This window comes from Wolffia australiana, chromosome 17, assembly GCF_029677425.1.
Source record: "Wolffia australiana isolate 7733 chromosome 17, ASM2967742v1".
Lineage (NCBI taxonomy): Eukaryota > Viridiplantae > Streptophyta > Magnoliopsida > Alismatales > Araceae > Wolffia > Wolffia australiana.
In genome coordinates, this window is record NC_135851.1 from 10,633,560 (window position 1) to 10,653,518 (window position 19,959).

The 19,959-nt window shown below is 41.3% G+C and overlaps 3 protein-coding genes across 4 annotated transcripts; 1 reads left to right on the forward strand and 2 right to left on the reverse strand.

Moving 5' to 3' along the window:
* Positions 1-4,592: 4,592 nt before the first annotated feature.
* LOC144714286 (Zinc finger C-x8-C-x5-C-x3-H type family protein) lies at positions 4,593-8,267 on the reverse strand. The gene is made up of 8 exons (XM_078589004.1): positions 7,942-8,267; positions 7,749-7,833; positions 7,520-7,660; positions 7,340-7,428; positions 6,333-6,521; positions 6,124-6,254; positions 5,326-5,428; positions 4,593-5,163 (listed from the first exon to the last, which is right to left on the reverse strand). The coding sequence occupies exons 1-8, from the start codon at positions 8,113-8,115 to the stop codon at positions 4,978-4,980; spliced, it is 1,098 nt and encodes a 365-aa protein (XP_078445130.1). The 5' UTR covers positions 8,116-8,267; the 3' UTR covers positions 4,593-4,977.
* Positions 8,268-8,442: 175 nt separating this feature from the next.
* Positions 8,443-10,857, reverse strand: LOC144714285 (APETALA2-like protein 3). Its single transcript, XM_078589003.1, has 10 exons — positions 10,698-10,857; positions 10,080-10,483; positions 9,968-9,993; positions 9,851-9,881; positions 9,678-9,765; positions 9,426-9,571; positions 9,298-9,342; positions 9,106-9,209; positions 8,951-9,021; positions 8,443-8,864 (listed from the first exon to the last, which is right to left on the reverse strand). The coding sequence occupies exons 2-10, from the start codon at positions 10,472-10,474 to the stop codon at positions 8,610-8,612; spliced, it is 1,161 nt and encodes a 386-aa protein (XP_078445129.1). The 5' UTR covers positions 10,475-10,483; positions 10,698-10,857; the 3' UTR covers positions 8,443-8,609.
* A 2,876-nt stretch (positions 10,858-13,733) lies between these two features.
* Positions 13,734-18,181, forward strand: LOC144714483 (uncharacterized). Of its 2 annotated transcripts, none has more exons than XM_078589232.1 (8): positions 13,734-13,878; positions 13,969-14,359; positions 14,438-14,558; positions 16,989-17,083; positions 17,284-17,369; positions 17,688-17,797; positions 17,876-17,908; positions 18,012-18,181. In XM_078589232.1, exons 1-8 carry the CDS (start codon positions 13,797-13,799, stop codon positions 18,066-18,068), a joined length of 975 nt encoding a protein of 324 aa, XP_078445358.1. In that variant the 5' UTR covers positions 13,734-13,796; the 3' UTR covers positions 18,069-18,181. The 2 variants fall into 2 exon arrangements, with proteins under 2 accessions (XP_078445358.1, XP_078445359.1); XM_078589233.1 differs by having other exon boundaries at positions 13,745-13,903.
* The last annotated feature ends 1,778 nt before the right edge of the window (positions 18,182-19,959 follow it).

Genomic DNA, 19,959 nt, shown 5'->3' on the forward strand with positions numbered 1-19,959 from the left:
CGTCGAGCACGACAGTTCTAATACAACCTAAACATGGAGGTTTCAGTGCATGTGTTGGTGGCACGTGGATCATAAAGGCTGGGACCAAGCACAAGGGTGAAACTGATGGTCATCAGGGTGTTTAATATGACCGATCAACTGATGGACCAAGAGCCATGTCCCACATGAGCTCAGCGACCGGCCCATGGGCGCGCTTGTAGCAACGGTGTGCACACTCACCTGTGCAGCTATGAGCATCAAGGAACATGAGAACCACGACCTGCTGGCGCGTATTGCCCCCTGACTCATTACTTTGGTATAGTCCCCGATCTTCCCCATGTAACGGCTATGGCCTCTGACGTGATCTTCTTCCTTCATAATACAATTTTCCCACTTTATTTATGGGGCCTAGCCATACCTTCTCTCATCCTCCAAGAAATCTAAAAATTTTCCAAAATACTTCTGATGCTCAAGAAAATGCTTCCCAACATTCATGCCCGAGCATTGTTTTTAGTTTCATATTTGACCGCGTGACACATGCTCTTACACGCATTGGAAATATAAGAACCAAATAATCCAATAGACAGTAGTCCATTATTTGATCAAGGATTGAGGCAGATGTTTCTTCTAGAACCAATACTTATGTTGTGACTAAATAATTATATAAATATACGTTCATGGTGCAGCTTGGATCGCTATCATAGAAAACTAGTTACTAAAATAATTTGAATTCAATTTTCCATCACGACTTGGATAGGAAGATAACCATACTAGAAGTTCTCACAATTCTATCATGAAATTAGTTTGACCTTGTAATCTATTGAAAAAACTTCCAACTTATTCTTAACTTCCCTCCAACCATAGCTAAAACTTATATCTTAAAGTTATGATTACAACTGAAATTTCTCCTTGTTAATTGTGATGAAAATATATGTGGCCAGCAACCCAATCACACATTCCATATCTTGTTTAGTATTAATTAATAATAATATTTATTATAATGTATATATGATGCTTATGATGAATGAATACGTTATTCAACTTTGTAAATGATGATGAGATCACAATACATACATCACTAGTGTTTAAACATGTGTTCTAAACATTCTAATTCAAAAAGATAATCAAGAAGGACATTGACATATCTAAATAGAATAATACCTTTTAACTCACTCATATGATGAGTATGAAAAATACCAATAGACATTAGTGTGGAGACACTAAGGATAGATAGTCAGTGATTTTTTGTGAAAATAATTCACTAAATTGATTCATATGAATCCCTGAATGGTATTATACCAAACTATCAATCACATTGCTTCATGTCACGGTTGTGTAAGCATTCCTTAAACTTGAAACATCAAATGAGTATCGTTGATGGCTGGTTATTATTTGACTATGAGCTATGAGTTCTTAATCATGGAATTGTAAAGAGTCTTAGTTTGGGTACACCAAGTCTTACTATGAGATATGAGTTTTACTTTCATGAAAATATTTAGGTGGTCAAGATGAAATTGTATGCCCCGTACACAATGTGGGACATCTCAAGGAAGATGATGCAATGAATTCATTGGCTGGAAAATCTTAGAAGAGTTCTCCGATGGTTTTTGAATGTACTATTACTAACTTGTATGACCGATTAGGCCTTAGAATTTAACCATAGCCTAGGTTTTCTTAGGATTTCCAAGTAAATGAGCGACTATGTTTACATTGTAGCTGATGATAATAAGGTTTTGAGAGTGAGTCAATACACTCCTTTGTATCTTCTACAACACAAGGTGTAACTAATGATAGTTATGTTTTTAGGACCTGGAGTCGTTAACTAGACTGATACATGGCCCTAGAGGGTCTCACACAAATGGTATCGTAGAAGTCAAAATATCTATTTAAAGTTTAGGGGCTTATGAAAAATTCCCACTAAATATGAATAGAGGAATGCCCTTAAAAAAATTTGCCTAACTCGGAAATTTTCAAGGCACACCCTTTTTCTTTGTTCTCTACTTGGCTCTTCTCCACTTTTGATGTAATAGGGTTGTCAACGATAGTGGCGCAATTACGGGGATCATCAAGAAAAAAGAGGAGATTTGATGTGCCATAAATTATGGGGATATATCAATAGGCTTTGCACATAAACAACTCAATATGCCTAGCTCACGGAACTGAGAAATCATGAATCTAAGATCCATGCCAAGTTGATTTGATCATCTGCTTTGAAAGGTTTGTTATGCTTCCATTTTGAGCATTTAATTCTGAGAACAAATATGTGGTAAGAATTGTGTAATTTTAATTTAAATCCAAATCCTAGAACACAACATACTGTCCTTAGCTCTCATCATGAAAAAAGGTTAAGGGTGATTCGAAATTAAAAAAGCATCAAAGATGGTTTAATATAAGTGAAAACAAGGTTAGTAGTTAAGTAAGCGACCAATACCCAAAATTATGATTTTGAAAAGTTTATGGCTAATTTTCCTTTGATACGTTTAATATATATGCAAAATGTTGGGAAAGAGGGCAGTTTTACTCTTTTTCTATCCAGCGCCAAGTGGATTCTAAAAATAATATAGATATTTTTTATTCATTTAAAATGGTCCAACGAAATGAATAACTTTTTTGTCTTTATCATTCGGAAGTTTGGAAAAATAATCGAGTTCGGCGTCGTCGTGCACCGTTTGGTGATTGACCGAACAAATAGGCGAGTTTGATCCTGGCTCAGAAGGAACGCTAGCTATATGCTTAACACATGCAAGTCGAACGTTGTTTTTGGGGAGCTGGGCAGAAGGAAAGGGAGCTAATACACATTATAACTTTCACCTTATATTATCCTAACTAACTCTCACTAATAGGTTAGAGTCAACCATTTTCATCATTCATTCAAGGAAAAGAACTCTTTTTATGCATATTGTGCCATTTTTGACTAATCATCAATCTCAAGAGAAATTCAAATATACTTTTGGAGCCTACTGTTAATAACCATTGTCTCTCATTTCGTGATCATCTGAAAGAGAAGGAAATAATTACCATTAGTCCGTTATGAGATGAGGGGTACATCCACTCTAGAATAACCTAAGCAAGACAAGTTAACGCATATAGGATCCAATGCATAAAAAGTCTAATTTATGTTAGGTAGTTGTATCTTGGTTTCATCTGAACCCCAACATAATAGGAAGGGCAGAACATTCAAAAAAATCATAAGAACAGGAGAATGCACAGAAAATAAATTCACGAATACTAATTTATCTCTTTTTTTAGTCAAATAAAGAAGATGGGGAATCATTCGTCGCATTTAATCAATATAGCCTATTCTTGCTATAATTGAAGTTATGCTCATTTCAATTGGCTGTTGGATTCTTGTTTAAAGTTTGATATTAGAAGATTGAACCCAGATTTTGCCATTCAACCCCTTTGATTTGTGTTCTTTAGCTTCCCTTATTATTTAGATTAACGATCAGCTCAGACCGGTGGTTCATTTGTTCATTTGTTTGGAATATCCTTTCAGCTACTTATCAAACCATATTTCTAACTAGGCGTGACTACATACAGTGAGATTCGCAACATAAACTAGCGTAGATTTAACTTCCAACTTAGGAATGCTTTCCTTTTAATCTTATGAATTTAATAGAAAATCAGGAAGGTATCATGGAAAGCTCAATGTATAGTCCGTGGCAAAAATCTATGTGCATTTACATCCAATAATATATAGACAAGGAACCTAGTATAATAAATATTTTTCCATCTTTCAAAAGGGTTACCTGATTTTCAAATCACGTGGATGTTGGACTGGTATTGATGCCCTTAACATAGATGCCCTATCAAAATGGTTCATTAAAGTTCAACATCCACGTGATTTGAAAATCAGGTAACCCTTTTGAAAGATAGAAAAATGTTTATTGCATTTGGTTACTTGTATATATATTATTACAAAAAAACCATGATAAATATGTACGAAAAGACACAAATAAATTAAACTTCAGAAAATATTCCCAAAAAACTTTACTGAGTTTGAATTTTTTGTGCTTTGAAAGTTCAATTAGTTATCTACAGAGTACATAAACCATGATAAATATTTAGAAATATTAAACTATTTCGCTATAAACAAACAATTTTATGTAAAATTATAAGAAACTTTAAAAATTATACATTAACATCGATACATCAAAAGCATTGTTGTAGGTATTTGATCGACCGTGCAGTGATGTCTCAATTTGATCGAGTTCAACTATTTTCAGCATCGACACTAAGGAATATGACGACCGGTGTTTACGTAACATACTATATAAGGAATAAACCATCTGTGCATCGATGAGACCTTAAATAAATCATACTCTAATGTCATCTTACATCGATCCATTTAAAGCAATGAAACATATATCAAAATCTTCAATGTCATTCTACAGCGACCGTTGTATCAAAAAACATCATCTTTCTTTGGCACAGCTGCATGACAAATATTACCCAGGAGGTATATCCAACTTTTTAAAACTGCATATAAACTCGACTGCCAGAGTTGCCTACTTAACTTGTAGAGTCATTGACAATCTTTGCAGTTACTCTTGCCAGGCTACTAAACTAATTTGATAATTTGTTGCACTGAGAATCATGAGTTAAAACATCTCTTCAAAAATCACAAAATTACTCTTGGTAGTCGGATTCTTGCCAGGTAAATTAACCATAGGAAAGTTCACTAGAAACAGCAGAAACAAGAACACTAATCGCCGACTTCTTGGCCCGCAAAACGAAAGGGCAATTCATTGCTCAAACATTAAGGGGAAAAAAATCAAAACTAACACTTGCACACACCTGACTCTTTGCTTCAAGCGTTGCCTCAAGCCCCTTGCCATAATAACATACCTCAGATTCCACAAAGTTCCTCTACAGAACTGAAACCGACAGCCTGCTGTAAGACAGATAGAGAAAAAGAAGTAGACAGACAAAATGTGCAAAGAGAAGATGGATTTGAATAAATAGATGTAGGGAGAAAAGAGGAGGTTCTCAAATTCCTCAAGAGCCCGGCTCGCGAATCTGAATAGATACACGGGACAAGCTAGCTTCCAGCTCATCCAGCTCTGCTATGTCAAAGTCATCATCATCATCATCATCATCATCGACATCATCACCAACAGATCCTTCCACACTTTTCTCTGTGCCGTGTAAACTTTGGCCCTCAGATGAGGGGCCGCTCTTAGCCTGCCATATTATCATGAAAAGTGAACACGGGTTTCTATATCTCTCACAGATGACATTAGTTTGTAATTATATTTAACGCATAAATTATAAGACAAGGAAATGTTTAAAAAAGCTTCCCAAATGATTGGACAAATATTGGCAGAGATATAATTGATTGCCTACCTTCTCCACATTGGGTTCATTCTCTTCTTCTCTCTGGTACTTCTCATATGAATCCACGTCATCAATAAACAAGCTGGCGTCTGCCAGAAACAGCTCGCGACCACTGGAAAAAAGCTCCCGAATGATCAACAGGGACTTTTAAACTTAAAGCGAGAGAGAAATATACACATGGATGAATGGATAGATACACAGGCGCAGAGAGAGAGATACATATAAAGACGGGATAAAAAGACAGACAGACATACATACATACATGCAGACAGACAAACAGACAGATAGGTAGATAGATAGAGAGATAAATATATAGCGAGATTGAAAGAGCAAGAGAGAGCGGAAAAGAGATTTTTACAGAAAGAGATATTAATATATACATGAGATCAAAAGACAAATAGGCAGGTAGACATGCAGATAGACGGACAGAAAGGTAGATAGGTAGATAGATAGATATATAGAGAGAATGCAAGATATACATAGATAAAATAAAAAGACAGACAGGCAGGCAGGCAGGCAGGCAGGCAGGCAGATAGACAGATAGGTAGATGGGATAGATAGATAGATGCATAGATACATAGAGATTAGAGAGATTGCAAGAGCAATAGAGATGTCAAAGAGATTTTTAGAGAAGGAGAGACACATATAGATGAGGTGAAAAGACAGACAGGCAGGTTGGCAGACTGAAAGATAGACTGATAGGTAGATTGATAGATTGATAGATTGACCGATAGATATATAGCGAGACTAAGAGAAGAAGAGAGAGCATTTTAGATAAAAAGGGAGAGAAGTGAAGAGAAAACATGCCTCATACGGTCGTTCTTGGCCCTCTCTGCTCGCAAAGCAGCCAGACCAGCTTCTCTCTCTTCTATCTTTTTCTTCTTCCATTGCATAAAGAGTTCAGGGGTCATGGGCGTAGTGGTGGCGACTTTCGCCCTCTAAAGAGAAAAAGCCACATACCCAGTTACAAAATATCCTGATGGTAGAATCTGTTTATCTTCTTCTAAATAGGTTACCTGGTTTTCAATCTCTTCCTCAATGGTTATCTTATTCGCTTCTTCCTCCAGGAGAGCTTTCATTTGGGATTTTAGGACATAACCTGGTGGAAGTGCGTGTCTGTAGTGGCATTCCTTTCCGCCGTTAGGACATGTCCAGAACCAACCATACTGCTTCTTCTCCACTGCTTCTAAGAAATGCTTGCACACCTACAGATAGAACTTCTAATTAACACGCAATTACAAATATCTAGTTTCAAGAAAATTGTTATGCTATAATGTACATTTTAGGAGTCAAAATGATTGATTCGATAAGCCCGACTAATTAATTTGATTTTGACACAGCTACTGGGTAAAATCTAATATCTGGTCTGGTTGCATGATCAACGCCCATCAATCCATCTGGTCTAAAATCTAATAATTTTTTATTCAATTTGGGTTGGTGATTGGTAGGCAATTTTGATCAGGTCGAGCAGATTGACTAATCAATCTGAATATGATGCGGTCAATCCAATTGATCCGATCATGATCTACTGATCGATCAAATCTAGTGCTCTGATCTATCGCTGATCGCTGGTGCATGAGCAGTAATATAAAAATAAGAATAACAAGAAAATGAGTCGAACAAAAAGAAATATGTCATAGAGGACGGTCACGGAATGTACAACTTATAAAGAGTTAACGACCTAAAATTGAATAAAAAATGAAGGAATCTAAAATGTAAATGAATGAATGGAGAAGGGTAAGAGGAAGTACTGAAGAAACAGATATCACTGAAAATAAAATAATGATGGATAATTAAAGAAAGTATTCGAAAAGTATTTTAAAAACTACTAATCGAACAACAGATGTCAAACTAAAATAAATCATGATAGGGGATATCGATTATCTCTGAGTCCAATATTAGTCGACGATTTAACATAGCCTGGTGGATACAACAAATTGGATCACCAATAACGCCTAGGAATATAAGAGAAATAATTATGGCCTAAAGAAAAAGAGATGTCAAAAACGGAATAGATACATACAATGTCAGTAGGTTTGTTTTGGTTATACTCCCTGTTCTTCTGCGCCACAACTTTCTCGAGAGTCTCTTGATCCCAATCCTCCATCGTTTCTTTACAAGAATTAGGTCAGCACAAATGTCATTTTCCTTTTCATATAGATTGATAATTGTAGTAGAAACAAGTTCGAGATCCCTCGTCTACCTCCATCGCGCTTATCACTGTAAATGTCGATTTTCTCCCCTTTTCTTTGAACATTCAAATCGTGAGAGAACTTGCACTTGAACCCTTTTAGGCATTGCCCGGCTTTGAAGAACTCGCAAAGAATAGATTTCGGATCGACACCTAAGCATGCACGAGTTCATCGAATCAAACTAAGCGATGGAAAATATCAGAAAGCGAAAAATAAGAAGGGAAATTAATAGTAATGTACCGAGAGGAACTTTCGGCTGGCTGATGGCAACCTTGAACAGCTCACTCAGCTCCTTCTCTCTCGCCTTCTCCTCCTCTTTTTTCTTCTGTTCTTCCACAAAAACGGATCAAAAGATCAAGAAAAACGAACACTTCATAGAAATTTAAAAACCGGTGAACAAGCGAAAAAAAAATCGATTGGGACTGTCACTAGCCTTGACAGCGGCCTTGGAGGCATCCGGCTTTGGCTGGACAGCCTGCTGCAAGCTCTGAACATATTTCTGGACGTTTTTACTCTTGTTTTTGTTCTTGAGGCCGAAGGTTTTGTCCTCTACGACCTTCTGCTTCTTCGCGATCTCGGCCTTGGATTGCTGCTGCTTGGGCGGCATGTCCTTCCCCAAATCTTATCAGCATCAAACGAAAATCAAACCCTAGAATCGATCTTCAATTGAGAAATCGGCGATTCTCCACCCGCCAAGACGAAGATTCAAACCGGAAATCTAGGGTTTTCGCTCGCTCTTCCTCCTCTCCTCTCCGGGGTTTTCTCTAGAGACCTCGTCGGCGGGGAAGAAGATGATGGGGGCTTTTGCATTGCCTAAAACGACGAATCTCAGCCGCCGAAAGACGATCCAACGGCTGAGAATTTTTGTTATTTATGGACCGAAATTTGGTTCAAAAGCCCATTTACTTGTTTTGGGCTCAATTCTTCACGGGCCTTCTGGAAATAAAAAATCTGGCCCATTAATAGGTAAGAGCCCACATAGGCTCTCATCAAGGTCCACAGATCGGACGGCGGTAAGTAAGATGAGACCAGAGCAGCCTGGGCCCCCACCCGCGTCAAAGTCAACCCGAGCTAGCGGTTGGTCAACCATGGACGCCGGGCTCAGCTCTGGCCGTAGTAGTGAGACGTCGTCGGTGGGGGAGGGTAGACATACTCGCGGCGAGCCATGGCGGCGGCGATGGCGTGCGGGGAAGAGGCTGAGAATCCTGATGATGCTGCAAATGGATAGAGCAGCCGAGCGGTGCCGTAGGCGGCCCAGGCCCAGCTTGGCGGCGTAGTCGTCATCTCCGGCCTCGTCTCTGGCACACTCGTCGTCTCCGGCGCCACCGAGAACTGGGGCTGGAGGGGTGCGCTTGCCTATACCATCAGAGAAAAAGCCAAGGTCAAACGGCGTTGACCATGACGGTCAATGAGTCAACGGAATTGACCAAAGGACTGCTGACCAGGTCCCGCCGTGGATAACTATCGGTGGGCTGGGAGATGCTCAGGTTGAGGTCAATATCTCGGCCAAACGCTGGCAGAAATAGAAAATAAAAAGATGAATAAACGGATTAAATATATGAAATGAATTTTTTTTGGGGGGTTTCTGGAAGCACACCTTCAACCTCCATGTCGGGGAATGTCTCTCCTTCGTAAGAACTGGGCTCGAAGTTCGTCACGGCCTCTCTGCCATTACACTTGATGGCGGCCTTGTCATAAGCCCTGGCAAAAAAAAAACAGTAAACAAAAGTTAATAACGGGTCATGAAAAAAAAATCGGGAAAAAAAAGAGAAAATGGGCATTTAATAACCTCGCTGCTTCAATTTCGGTGTCGAACAATCCCAGATAAATGTACCTATTACAATGCAGTGTAAAACAAAAACTGAGTTGAAAGAAGAGAGTTGAATTTTACCAACTGGTTTGTTTATTTTTACTTACTTTTTGCCGAGGAATTGACCCATCCGAGCTTCCCATCGGCCGCACTTGTGAAGGGTGACTCCTCTGTACTTGGAGCTGCCTCTTGAAAAGCCGGTGCTTTGGCGACGTAAAATGTGCACAAATTCCTCTTTCGTCAGATTTATCATCTGAAAAACAAGAAAGAACTCGCGTCAATCCAAGCAGAAATCGATTTTTTTTCTAGTAGATTTTTCTGAAAAATCATCTTCTAGATGGAAATCAAGGGCGACCCACATGTTTCATGTCCTCGTCGTAGTCTGAGAGGTTGAAGTTAATGTCAGCGTCGACTCCTCGGAATTTGATCGCGGCTCGATCATAAGCCCTGAGAAATTAAAACCCAAGAATCAACGAAATTCGACTAAAAATAAGGGGATTTTTTTTTTAGAAAAAGGGGAAATGATCTAGACCTTGCTGCGGCGTGGGCTGTATCGTATCCTCCTGGATTGTTCAACAAATTTCATCAAAACGGGAAAGTTTTTCACGATTTAGCGAAGAACACTTGGATAGAAGACAACTTTTCTTACCCAGATAAACCTGTTTTCCACAGTCCCTGCGCAGGAGAAAAGCTCTAGATAAATATTTTGCAGAAGAACAAGTTGAAGGGCGAGTTTAGATCAGATTAATTTAATTACTCACCAGATGTGAGATTCCCATCTGCCTGTTCTTCGGTAGAAGGTGACTCCCCTGTACTGGGAACTTCTCGAACGAGGGCCTCTCCGGCTCTTCTTCACCTGCTGCTGCTGCTGCTGGAATTGAGAAGCAACCTTCGGAATCTCGGCCATATCCAATCGATGGAGGATCGAAGCAGATGACGACGACGGCGCGCGAATTCCCGAGCTGAAAACCTCGGAAACTGGGAACAATTGCCTGGTGATGATCTTAGGGTCAGAAGCGACATTGTTCACTTCGTCTTCGCCGTAGCCCTCCTTCAAGATCCCAAACACGAAGGTCGGCGCCGGCGACTTGGTCGAGCAGGAATCTTCATCGCCGGTGATTAGCACGGACGAGTTCGACGTGCCGGAATCCGCCATGAGATTCTCCTGAAGATCGCCGTAAGGAGATGAGAAATTCAGATCCAGCATCTTAAAAACGTTTGCAGGAGAAGTATTCGAAGGAAGATCGTTAACAATGTAATCTTCATCGGTAAACATCAATCCAAAGCCAGACGAAATCGCGATCTGCAGCTGAAAACTTCAATCGACGAATCAACGCTGAAAACTTCTAAATATCGGTCAAAGAACTGAAAAGGCTCACCGAATCGGCTTCAAATTCAGCTTCTCGCCAGCCAATCGTCGAATCGCAGAGATCGCAAACGATTCGCTTATGAAGGACGACGACCGGCGAGAGAAGAACTAGAGAGATGAACTAGAGAGAGAGAGAGTAAAGGCCAGATGGGACGTGTGAAGCAACTCGTACCAAATAAGTGCCGTAAAGTAATAAATAATCGAATTAATGAAGCTTCTGAAACGAATAAATACAAAAATTGTCGGCATCGACGGGCTGCACCGGCCATAGCCGGTGACTCCGGTTGCCAAATATTGTAAGATAATACCTTAAAAAGCGACTAATAACTGCCAGTCCCGAAAAAGAAGTAAATTGATTGGCGAACCCCGTTGACCGTGGCCCACTAGCGAAGAAGAGAATGGTACGAGGGTTAGAAAATAAAATCGCACTGACCGTTGTTCTCCTACCAGGAAGACCTTATAAGTGAGAGGGGGGGTATTCAAACGGTAATTCTTTCGCACGTGAGAGAGAACTCCGGCACGTGCACCAGTGTCGGCATGCTTAAAGGGAAACAGCGGCGCCGTCTTCCGACAGTTTTGGAAACCGCCGCCGCCGCCGAGTTCCCGTTTTAACGGCGCCGTCTTTTACCCCTTATGGAATACGCTATTTTCTGAATTTTTCCCCACCGAGAAAGCCTTTTTCACGATAAATAAATCATTTTTTTTACTTGTCGGCAGGAAAGTTGTACGAGGTTTGGACGAGACGTATCAACTTTACCGCCGTTCGAGAGACCGTTTCTCTCTCCTGCTTTTTTCGGTCAACGCCACCGATGCTGTATTTCGCTCTCTCTCTCTAGATCTATCTGGCAAGTGAACTGTTTTGTCCGATTGTGGGCCCCATGCACCTGATTTTGCTTACGTGTGCCAATTGCCGTGGTACACGTGTCTTCTACGGATGACGTTTGATCTCTCCGTTCTTGATAGTCACCATTCCGTCATCGTCCCATGCTCTCGTCTGCTGGCCCGGTATCTCCCCTCTAAATTCCGATATTGGATGACGATAGCAGGACGGATGTTGTAAGAGATGGTCAAGAGGTATACCGGTTGCTACAGTACCCATTTAAGAAGTATTTATTGATTCCTATACCAGCATCAACTTCGTCCCAAGGCGGGAAGAAAATTCACATGTTTACATATTTATTGATTCCTTTATCAAATGCCTTTTTGAATATCCAAAGTAATAACATAGGATGAAAATTCAGATAATTTAGTGCACTAGTTTGAAATATGTAAATGCATATAAACACGTAATCTCTTGTACTTCAACATCATTTGGCGGTTGTCTCAAACAAATGGCTGATGAAAATGGCAGAAATGACTTCATCCAGTCATTAGTCCACTGGTGTAGACCAATTGGGATTATAAAAATAAATATATACGCATATATGTGTACATATTTTAAGTTTCCTTTTTCTTATGTTTAGGTTCTTGTACGTATGGTTTGGCATCTTGGATCTGACAGGGCCAAATGGAGACCTTCGGTACGCCATTTCAAGGTGGATTTCATTGTCAGTCCTGTTCTGGTCCGAGGTTCAAACTTGGACTGGGATCGGATGGTAACAGGCCAAGGACTATGCCGGGACCAGATTGAACTCTAGATTAATATTCAGTGCTTGCTACAAATCTAAAATTGTTAGGAACCGTTCAATCATATCCATTGCCTTGCTAGGTGGGATTGTACACGGATATATATAATAATAAGTTGCTCTTTTATTAATCTTAGAATTATTGGAGTAGGGTTTGCCATTGTGGACTACGGACAGGTCAGATCGGAATAAACCATGGTCATTAGTACAATTTTGTGCGGACCAGCTCGTCCATCCGGAACTGATCCGAGGATAAAACTGAGCTGGGACTGAACTTCGCCTCTCCCTCTCATTTTTTTACTTTTCTTAATTGACTTGGACATTGACTAGTCAGAGAAACTGAATCAGGACGGACAAAACCCGGCCACACATTAGATAAGGTTTAGGTAATTGCTAAAAATCGGCGCCAGACCAGGGCCGTCAAACCATACACACAACACGCGGGGAACTGTGGGCCTTGCAAGGCCCAAGGATTTGGAAGAGAGACCAAATCTGGAGGCCCAGTCTGGCCCATTAAGGTTACCAGTCCACAGTAAAATAGAGAGTATAGTTACGGATCGTCCGGGACGTGGATGATGGACGAGATGGGACGAAGATTGTCTCATCTGACGTCCAGAATCAGTCCAGGAACGTGGACGAGACGGTGTTCTCGTCCGAGACGTCCGGATGGGATGGTTTTTTCCATCCTAGACCTCAGAACGAAAACCATTCCGTTTGTTTGTATCGGGATGAATTTCTGTCCCGCTTTTCATCCAACCTCGCAGGCGGGACGATTTTTTCGTTATGGGACGAAAAACTGTCCCGTCCGCATCCCTGCACTACACATAAAGTTCAGGGATGTGGAGGGGACTATTTTTTTCTCCCGGGACGAAAAAATCGTCTCGTCCAAGGGAATGGACGAAGTTGGGGATGAAAATTCGTCCCAGTGACCACCGGATGGTACGGAGGAATGTGGAAGAAAAACCACCTGGTTTACATCTGAGGGTTGAGATGTAGCCACATGGCCGTGCTATGACAATTTACATCAAAGTCCCTGTATTTTTTCGCGCGTACAAACTGACGCCACTCAGAAATAATTGTACATATGTCCATTTGCATTCTCTCTCGGTGTTTCCTTAAAAAAACATTGAAAAATCCATATTGATATTTAAAAATATCAAACTGTTTTTTTTCGTCCGGGATGCGGGGCGGGACGGTTTTTCCCCGGACGCATCGGCCTTTGCCCCGGGAGGACCGAACGGGAGGACGGTTTTGTCTAAATATGTAGACTAAATTTCGTCCCGTCCTCGTCCCACGCTGTATCCAGACGTCGGACGGGACGAAATTCGACACGTCCCGTCAATCGTCCACGTCCGGAAGACTGCTGTCTATATACTTAGACGACGTATAGTCCGGGACGATCCATCGTCTATATATTTAGAGGGAGAGAAAGGGGGGTAGGTGGGGTTGTGGAGGCGGGAAGGAGGAGAAGAAGAGCTTTGAAAATGGCGAGATTCCTCGTCGTCAACGGCGTGGTTCAGGCGGCGGCGCCGCCTCCCGCCGCCGTGTTCTTGGAGAATGTCTCCGGTGAGCGGCGGATCTCCGGCGATCGGTGAATCTCGCGGCTGAATTTCTCATATTTCTACCGATTAGGTCAAATTCTTGGATCGATTGCAGGTGTTTACACGACGACGAGAACGGACGGCGACGCGTCGGCGGTGTTGTTCTGGGAGAGGCACGTGAAGAGGCTGAGAAATTCGGTCAGGATCTTGGCCGAGCGCGGTGGATTCAGCGGCTCGAGGTTTGTATTGCCTTCGCCGCCCCAATTCCGAGCCCTAGTTGATGAATCTCTGCGGACGGGGCTGCGCCGGGCGCTGGAGAATCGGGAATCGGAGGGGCGGACGGGTGAAGTGGTGATCACGGCGATGATCGCGGAAGATCAAAGATCGGATGGAATGGACGTGATTGTTCATTTTGGGGATTATTCGCCGACTGGATCTGGGACGAGAGTGGCTGTGGCGGGGCGAGGTCGGGACATGGCGGAGGCGAAGAGGACGGCTTGGGTGAGGTGGGCGGGTGTGGCGGTTGTGATCTTCTGCTGCGATTGTTCTGAATTTGTTTGTTGTTTTTGTTGTTTTGGGCGAAGAATTCGAAAGGGGATGGAGAAGCGGAGAGGCCCGATGATTACGGAGCTGCTGCTGTCGAATGATGGGGATCGGATTCTGGAGGGTAGCCTGACGAATTTCTTCGTGGTCTGTCGCCACAAGGTAGGTCTTCCAATTCTGCTCCTCGTTCTTTTTTGATCCGGTGTTCTCCACGGGTTCTCAGGGAGAGATTGAGATCGTGGATGATATTGAGACTGATATTGATATAAGATTGAGGTTCAGGTTGAGATTGAGATTGAGATTGATATTGGAATTGGGATTGTGATGTTGTAAAATCAGAAATAGAGATAGATTTTGAGCTTGAGATTGAGGTTGAGCTTGAAACTGCGATCGAGAATGAGGTTGAGGTTCAGCTTGAGATTGATGTTGAGATTGAGATTGAAATAGAAATTGTGATACAGATAAGACGGAGTTGACGCTATGGATAGAGGGTTAAAATTAGAAAGAGAGAGATGCAGTTGAAGTTGTAGACTGACACGATCCTCTACCCCCAAAAGGGTATCTTAGGAATTTTGGCCGTTGGAGGCATTTTCGTCTTATGTTTCGGGTAGATTGCTTCATTTTCTTATAAGTATGTGTTAGCAAATGCCCAACCGATATCCGTCCGATATCCGTTATCCGCGAAAAAATGGGACGGGGCTGGATATCGGATATCGGATATCGGTCGATATCCGTTTATAAGGGGTTAGACGTATATCGGTATCGGATATCGGTTTTCGCTTCTATTTATCGGAACCTGTTATCCCATATCAAAGAAAATAAAAATTTTAAACTCTATATATTAACTAAGATTCAAATAAAATAAAACCATTTGATCCAGATACCGGTTCCGATATCCGGATATCAAAAACCGATATCCGGCATCTGGTATCCGTCTCCGACATCTGGATACCGGAAAACCGATATCCGGTATCCGATACCCTGTTCCATATGGGATAAACCGATATCCGGATACAGCGTGCAATAAATAGAAGCGAAAATTTCTATATTCTTCCATATGGGATAAAGGAATTCGGATTTAACATCAAACCCGAATCCGGTTATCCCATATGGAAAAAATAAAAATATGTAGCTGTATATATTAAATGTGATGGCTTACCTCTTAAAAAGTTCTCTCCTAACTCTCTGGCCCACGATAAATTGACCTCTCGCTGAATAATTATCAATTAATATTACTTTTAAACATACTTTCGGTGTGGATATCGAAAACCGATATCCACAACTGATATCCGATGTCGTCATCCTCCCCCCTGAAACGGAGACTGATGCTGACATCGAGACGGATATCGGAATGAACGGATACTGGAAAATTGACTTTTTGGTATCCGATACGGTATCCGTCCCGATACCGGCATCCGGTACCGGTATCGGGACGGGCAAACGCTAGTATATGTATCCCTCCCTTGAGGAGGGCAGTCAAGTATGAAGGTAAGTTTGGCCTCTTGGCTCACTCACTATCTCGATCCTCCTCGTCTCGGTCCCGTCCCCTTGACCGTTCAACGATCCCCTACCCCCCTGATCGTCTCACCAGATCTTCAGCTGGTTCCCCTCCAATCCGATCCCTACCCCTGCTGTTCGGTTCCCTTCTAGTCTCCGGCGATCCCCGTCCCCCCGATCGTCAACCCTTCTCCGCGTTATCAGGCGGCTCGTCCCTGGTCGATCCCTGTCCCCATCTGTTCGACCTCTCTCTTCATTTCCCGTTTCAACTCTCCTACCCCGGGAACGTCTATCTCGCCTCGTCCCCCAACCTCCCGATACGAATCTAGATCAAGGTTCGTATCATAGACAAAGATAGAAATAGAGTTAGAGATAGAGATAGAAATGTAGTTTGAGCTATGTATAGAGATAGATAATCAAAATTAGAGATAGAGATGGAGTTTGAGTTATAGATAAAGATATAAATAGAGTTAGAGATAGATATAGATAGTGACAGATAGATAGATAGAGGTCAAGATAGAGATAGAGACTGTAGATGGTCCTCATGGGCCAATGGGCGTAATTATCCTTCTCTCCCTCTATCTGTATCTTTATAACATATGTCTCTTCAGTATCCTCTATAGCCCTTTAGAAGGATCTGTTCTCTGTTCCTGTTCGATCAAACATCTCTATCACATTGCTACCTCGACGCAGAGATACATATGCACATTTAATAACGATTGAGATAGGGATGAGATAGGAGATGCGAAGAGAGACATCGGTACAGATTGATATGGAGATGAAGATTGAGATAGAGACAGGGATGGGAGAGAGATTGAGGTTGGTGTAGAGATATTAATAGAGATACGTTTCTAGATAGAGGCAGAAATATTCAGATACTTTTATATATATATATTCAGATCTCTATGAAGATAAAGATAAAGGAAGAGAGGGTTATGGAGCGAGACAGAGGTACAGATAAATATATTTATGGAGATGGAGATAAAGAAAGAGAGTGATAGAAATAGAGAGATAGATAGATTGAAATGGATTTGAAGAGAGAGAGAGAGAGTACTTACCCAACGAGATTACTGATCAAATTTGTGCTTATAACAGGAAGATGGTGATGAATCAGGGGAATCATTAGAAGTACAGACTGCTCCAGTAAGTGATGGAATTCTCCCTGGAATCGTTCGTGAGCTGATTATAGAGTAAGAAACCTACTCTTCTGAGGGCGAGATTATCTTTGCTTAACACCCATTATAACAGTCGGTTGATAGGTGAGTGCACCAATATTTTCATCACTGATATAAGCACATGATCAAATATGAACCAACTTATAAATTGCTGATTTTGATAACCCTATAATTGCCAGTATCAGTGGCCTTTCTCATCATTGTTTCCTTCTCAGGATTTGTTCTAAAAGGGGGATACATTTTCGCAAGACTGCGCCATCCTGGGCAGAGCGAGAACTTTGGGAGGAAGCCTTTATTACAAGTAAGGTTTCGCGCATATTTTGATTAATTGAAACAGAAAAATGCTAAAATGTATCCCCCTTCTTTAATGAGAGAGAGAGGCAGCAATACTCAAACACCTTATTTAAGAAAATTTTTAAAAGTAAAAATCCAATATAAAACAACTAAAGATAACAACAGAGGTCTGTTCTTCTACCATCCACATTGTCTCTCTTTAACTTGATCAATCTTGGGTTTTTTATCTATTTTAGCAGCTAATAGGTTTTAAGTGTGCTTTTGGTTATTGGGAAAAACGAAAGTTTGATCGTGCCTTAATTTGTTTTCTGAATATTTTCTGTAGATAGTTTGAGGCTTCTGGGGCATGTTGAGACGATCGAGGTTCCGAGACCATGGGAGGATTTAGATTCCAAATCCTGGAAAGAAGTTTCCTGGGAAGTGAAGCAGTTCAATGTAAAAATATTTTAGTTTCCTTCTTTTTAAATTATTTCATCTGAAATTCAACTAAAAATTTTTCATTTTCGAAAATAGGAGGGTCCTGGTGCAATTACCTCCCAGATAAAGGTATCGAAGCTGCACCTTTCTTTACCCTGATGGGAGAACATTTCTAGAGTGGGAAAGATGAAGCAAAAATGAATTCTGTTCTATTCTGCTATATTTTTTTCAGAGGGAACTTGCAGAAGCAGTGGCAGCTGAAGGTCTCCCCCTGGCCAATTTTCTGTAATACATCTTTGGCATATCTCTCTCTCTCGATCCATTAATGTATCTATCTGTCCATATCTCTCTACTCGACAACATTGTTCAATGCATCAGCAGTTTACTTAAATTTTTCGGGTCCCTCGAGTGCCGTTCATTAACCGTAAAAAATAAGACTGCAAACAATATACTTTGATAAAGTTCATTTTTATGGAGATACATATTTTGTGTGATTTCTACAAATGTATTGGGGAATGCTTGAATCAAGCGCTTACCAACTGTGCCAGTCATCAACCATAAAAATGAGACTGTAAAGAATATACTTTGATAAAGTTCATTTGCAGGAGAAATATAATTTGAATGATATCTTTGGGTTGATCACCAGTTACGGGTAATCTTCCCTCTCTTCTTCAGAGAAAAATGAATGACATCTACAAATGTTTTAGGGAATGCCTGAATTAGATTCAAGGGCTTACCAACTGCACAAAAAGCCCTAGCTGATAGCAAGGATGCCACCTTTAAAGCAGGATGTTGTTCTTCAACACTTCCCATCAACACCTGCCACTGGCCGTTTTAATCTACGGCAATCCAAATAGCCAATGAGGACATACTTATAGAAGGATAAAGAAATAGTTTAAAATCTGCACAGAAAGCCTGACAACAATAAACATGCAGTGCAATTGGAGAGAGATTGGAAGGGGGGTGAGAGAGAGAGAGAACCATTGTGCGGAAACAACAAAAAGGCAAATAATAAAGTTTAAAGGGCAATGTATCTTGGAATGAGGGAGTAACTTGGATTTTTTTCCAAACGTTGAAATGGTTTATTTTCTTCATTTAGTAAATGAGGTTTTTATTCATTTATAGAAAACTTTCTGCGTCAAATTCACAGTTGTATGCACGACAGGCAAAAAATAAAGAGCAAAGAGGGGTTTAAGAACATTACAATGATCATGGAAAATAACTAATACTCTGTTTGCTACAAAGATAATAAGGAGAAGGTAAAGCTTAGCGGACGCTCGGCGATCCGCATTCTGGAGTGAAGAGGGAGAAGAAGAAAGAGAGGGAGGCGTGGCGAGGGCGACGAGAAGGGCGGAAAGAAGGCTAGCGGAAGTAGGCTGTGAAGTGCTTGTCCTGCTGGATTGTTAGTCGCGCAATTTACGAGCGCTTCAGCGGGCGGTGCACTGACTGGAGGCGCCAAGGCGGTAGACATGGTCGTTCTGTTCTGTTCTTTTCAAACAAACAAAAAATTCACACAAAAGAACCGCACAGGGATCTGTTCGTTGTTCTATTCTTTTTTGTGCAAAAATTAGAACAGATGTTCGAACAATTCGCACAATCCAAACAAAATTTGCACAATTCCCACAAATTCGCACATTCCCACAATTCGAAAAAAATTCGCACAATGGGTAAAAATTCGCACAATTCAAACAAAATTCGCACAATCCGAACAAAATTTGCAGTGTTCAAAATTCGCACAAACCGAACCGCACACGGGTCTGTGCGATGTTCCGTGCAAATTTGATTTTGTTCTGTTCGGAAATCCGAACAAAACTCACAATTCGCTCCAATTCGCACAAAGCGAACAGAACGACCATGTCTACACAGAGGTGTCCTCGCTCCCACTTCTGTATTGCGTGCATGGAAGAAGCACACCGGCGGTTATTCCTGACCTATATTAGCCCCTCGTTTTTCAGCTATTTACCTTTTGTGCCATCCCGGTTCGAACCGGCTGGGCCAGTCCTGTCGAGAGAACCGATCCGAAATGGAAATCTCGCACATGACGCGGGCCATCGTACGTGCGAAACTCTAAAATGCGTCAATTTGAAAATTAAAATTGATCGTCTTGTCGGGTTTATAGTTGTTCATTTCTCGGAATTAGTATAGTTCGAATATGGATTTGACATGAAAATTGGTTGACG

Bases quoted from the DNA above. Each gene is read 5' to 3' on its own strand.
- LOC144714286 (XM_078589004.1), bottom strand. From the start codon at position 8,115: ATGCCGCCCAAGCAGCAGCAATCCAAGGCCGAGATCGCGAAGAAGCAG. The intron at 7,661-7,748 runs GTACATTACTAT...GTGCATGCTTAG, and splicing joins CCAGCCGAAAGTTCCTCTCG to GTGTCGATCCGAAATCTATT. The intron at 6,522-7,339 runs GTATGTATCTAT...TTCTATCTGTAG, and splicing joins AAAACAAACCTACTGACATT to GTGTGCAAGCATTTCTTAGA.
- LOC144714285 (XM_078589003.1), bottom strand. From the start codon at position 10,474: ATGGCGGATTCCGGCACGTCGAACTCGTCCGTGCTAATCACCGGCGAT. The intron at 9,572-9,677 runs GTGGGTCGCCCT...CTTGTTTTTCAG, and splicing joins ACGACGAGGACATGAAACAT to ATGATAAATCTGACGAAAGA. The intron at 9,210-9,297 runs GTTATTAAATGC...TTTTTTTGCCAG, and splicing joins ACCGAAATTGAAGCAGCGAG to GGCTTATGACAAGGCCGCCA.
- LOC144714483 (XM_078589232.1), top strand. From the start codon at position 13,797: ATGGCGAGATTCCTCGTCGTCAACGGCGTGGTTCAGGCGGCGGCGCCG. The intron at 17,370-17,687 runs GTAAGGTTTCGC...TATTTTCTGTAG, and splicing joins GGAGGAAGCCTTTATTACAA to ATAGTTTGAGGCTTCTGGGG. The intron at 17,909-18,011 runs GTATCGAAGCTG...TATTTTTTTCAG, and splicing joins CAATTACCTCCCAGATAAAG to AGGGAACTTGCAGAAGCAGT.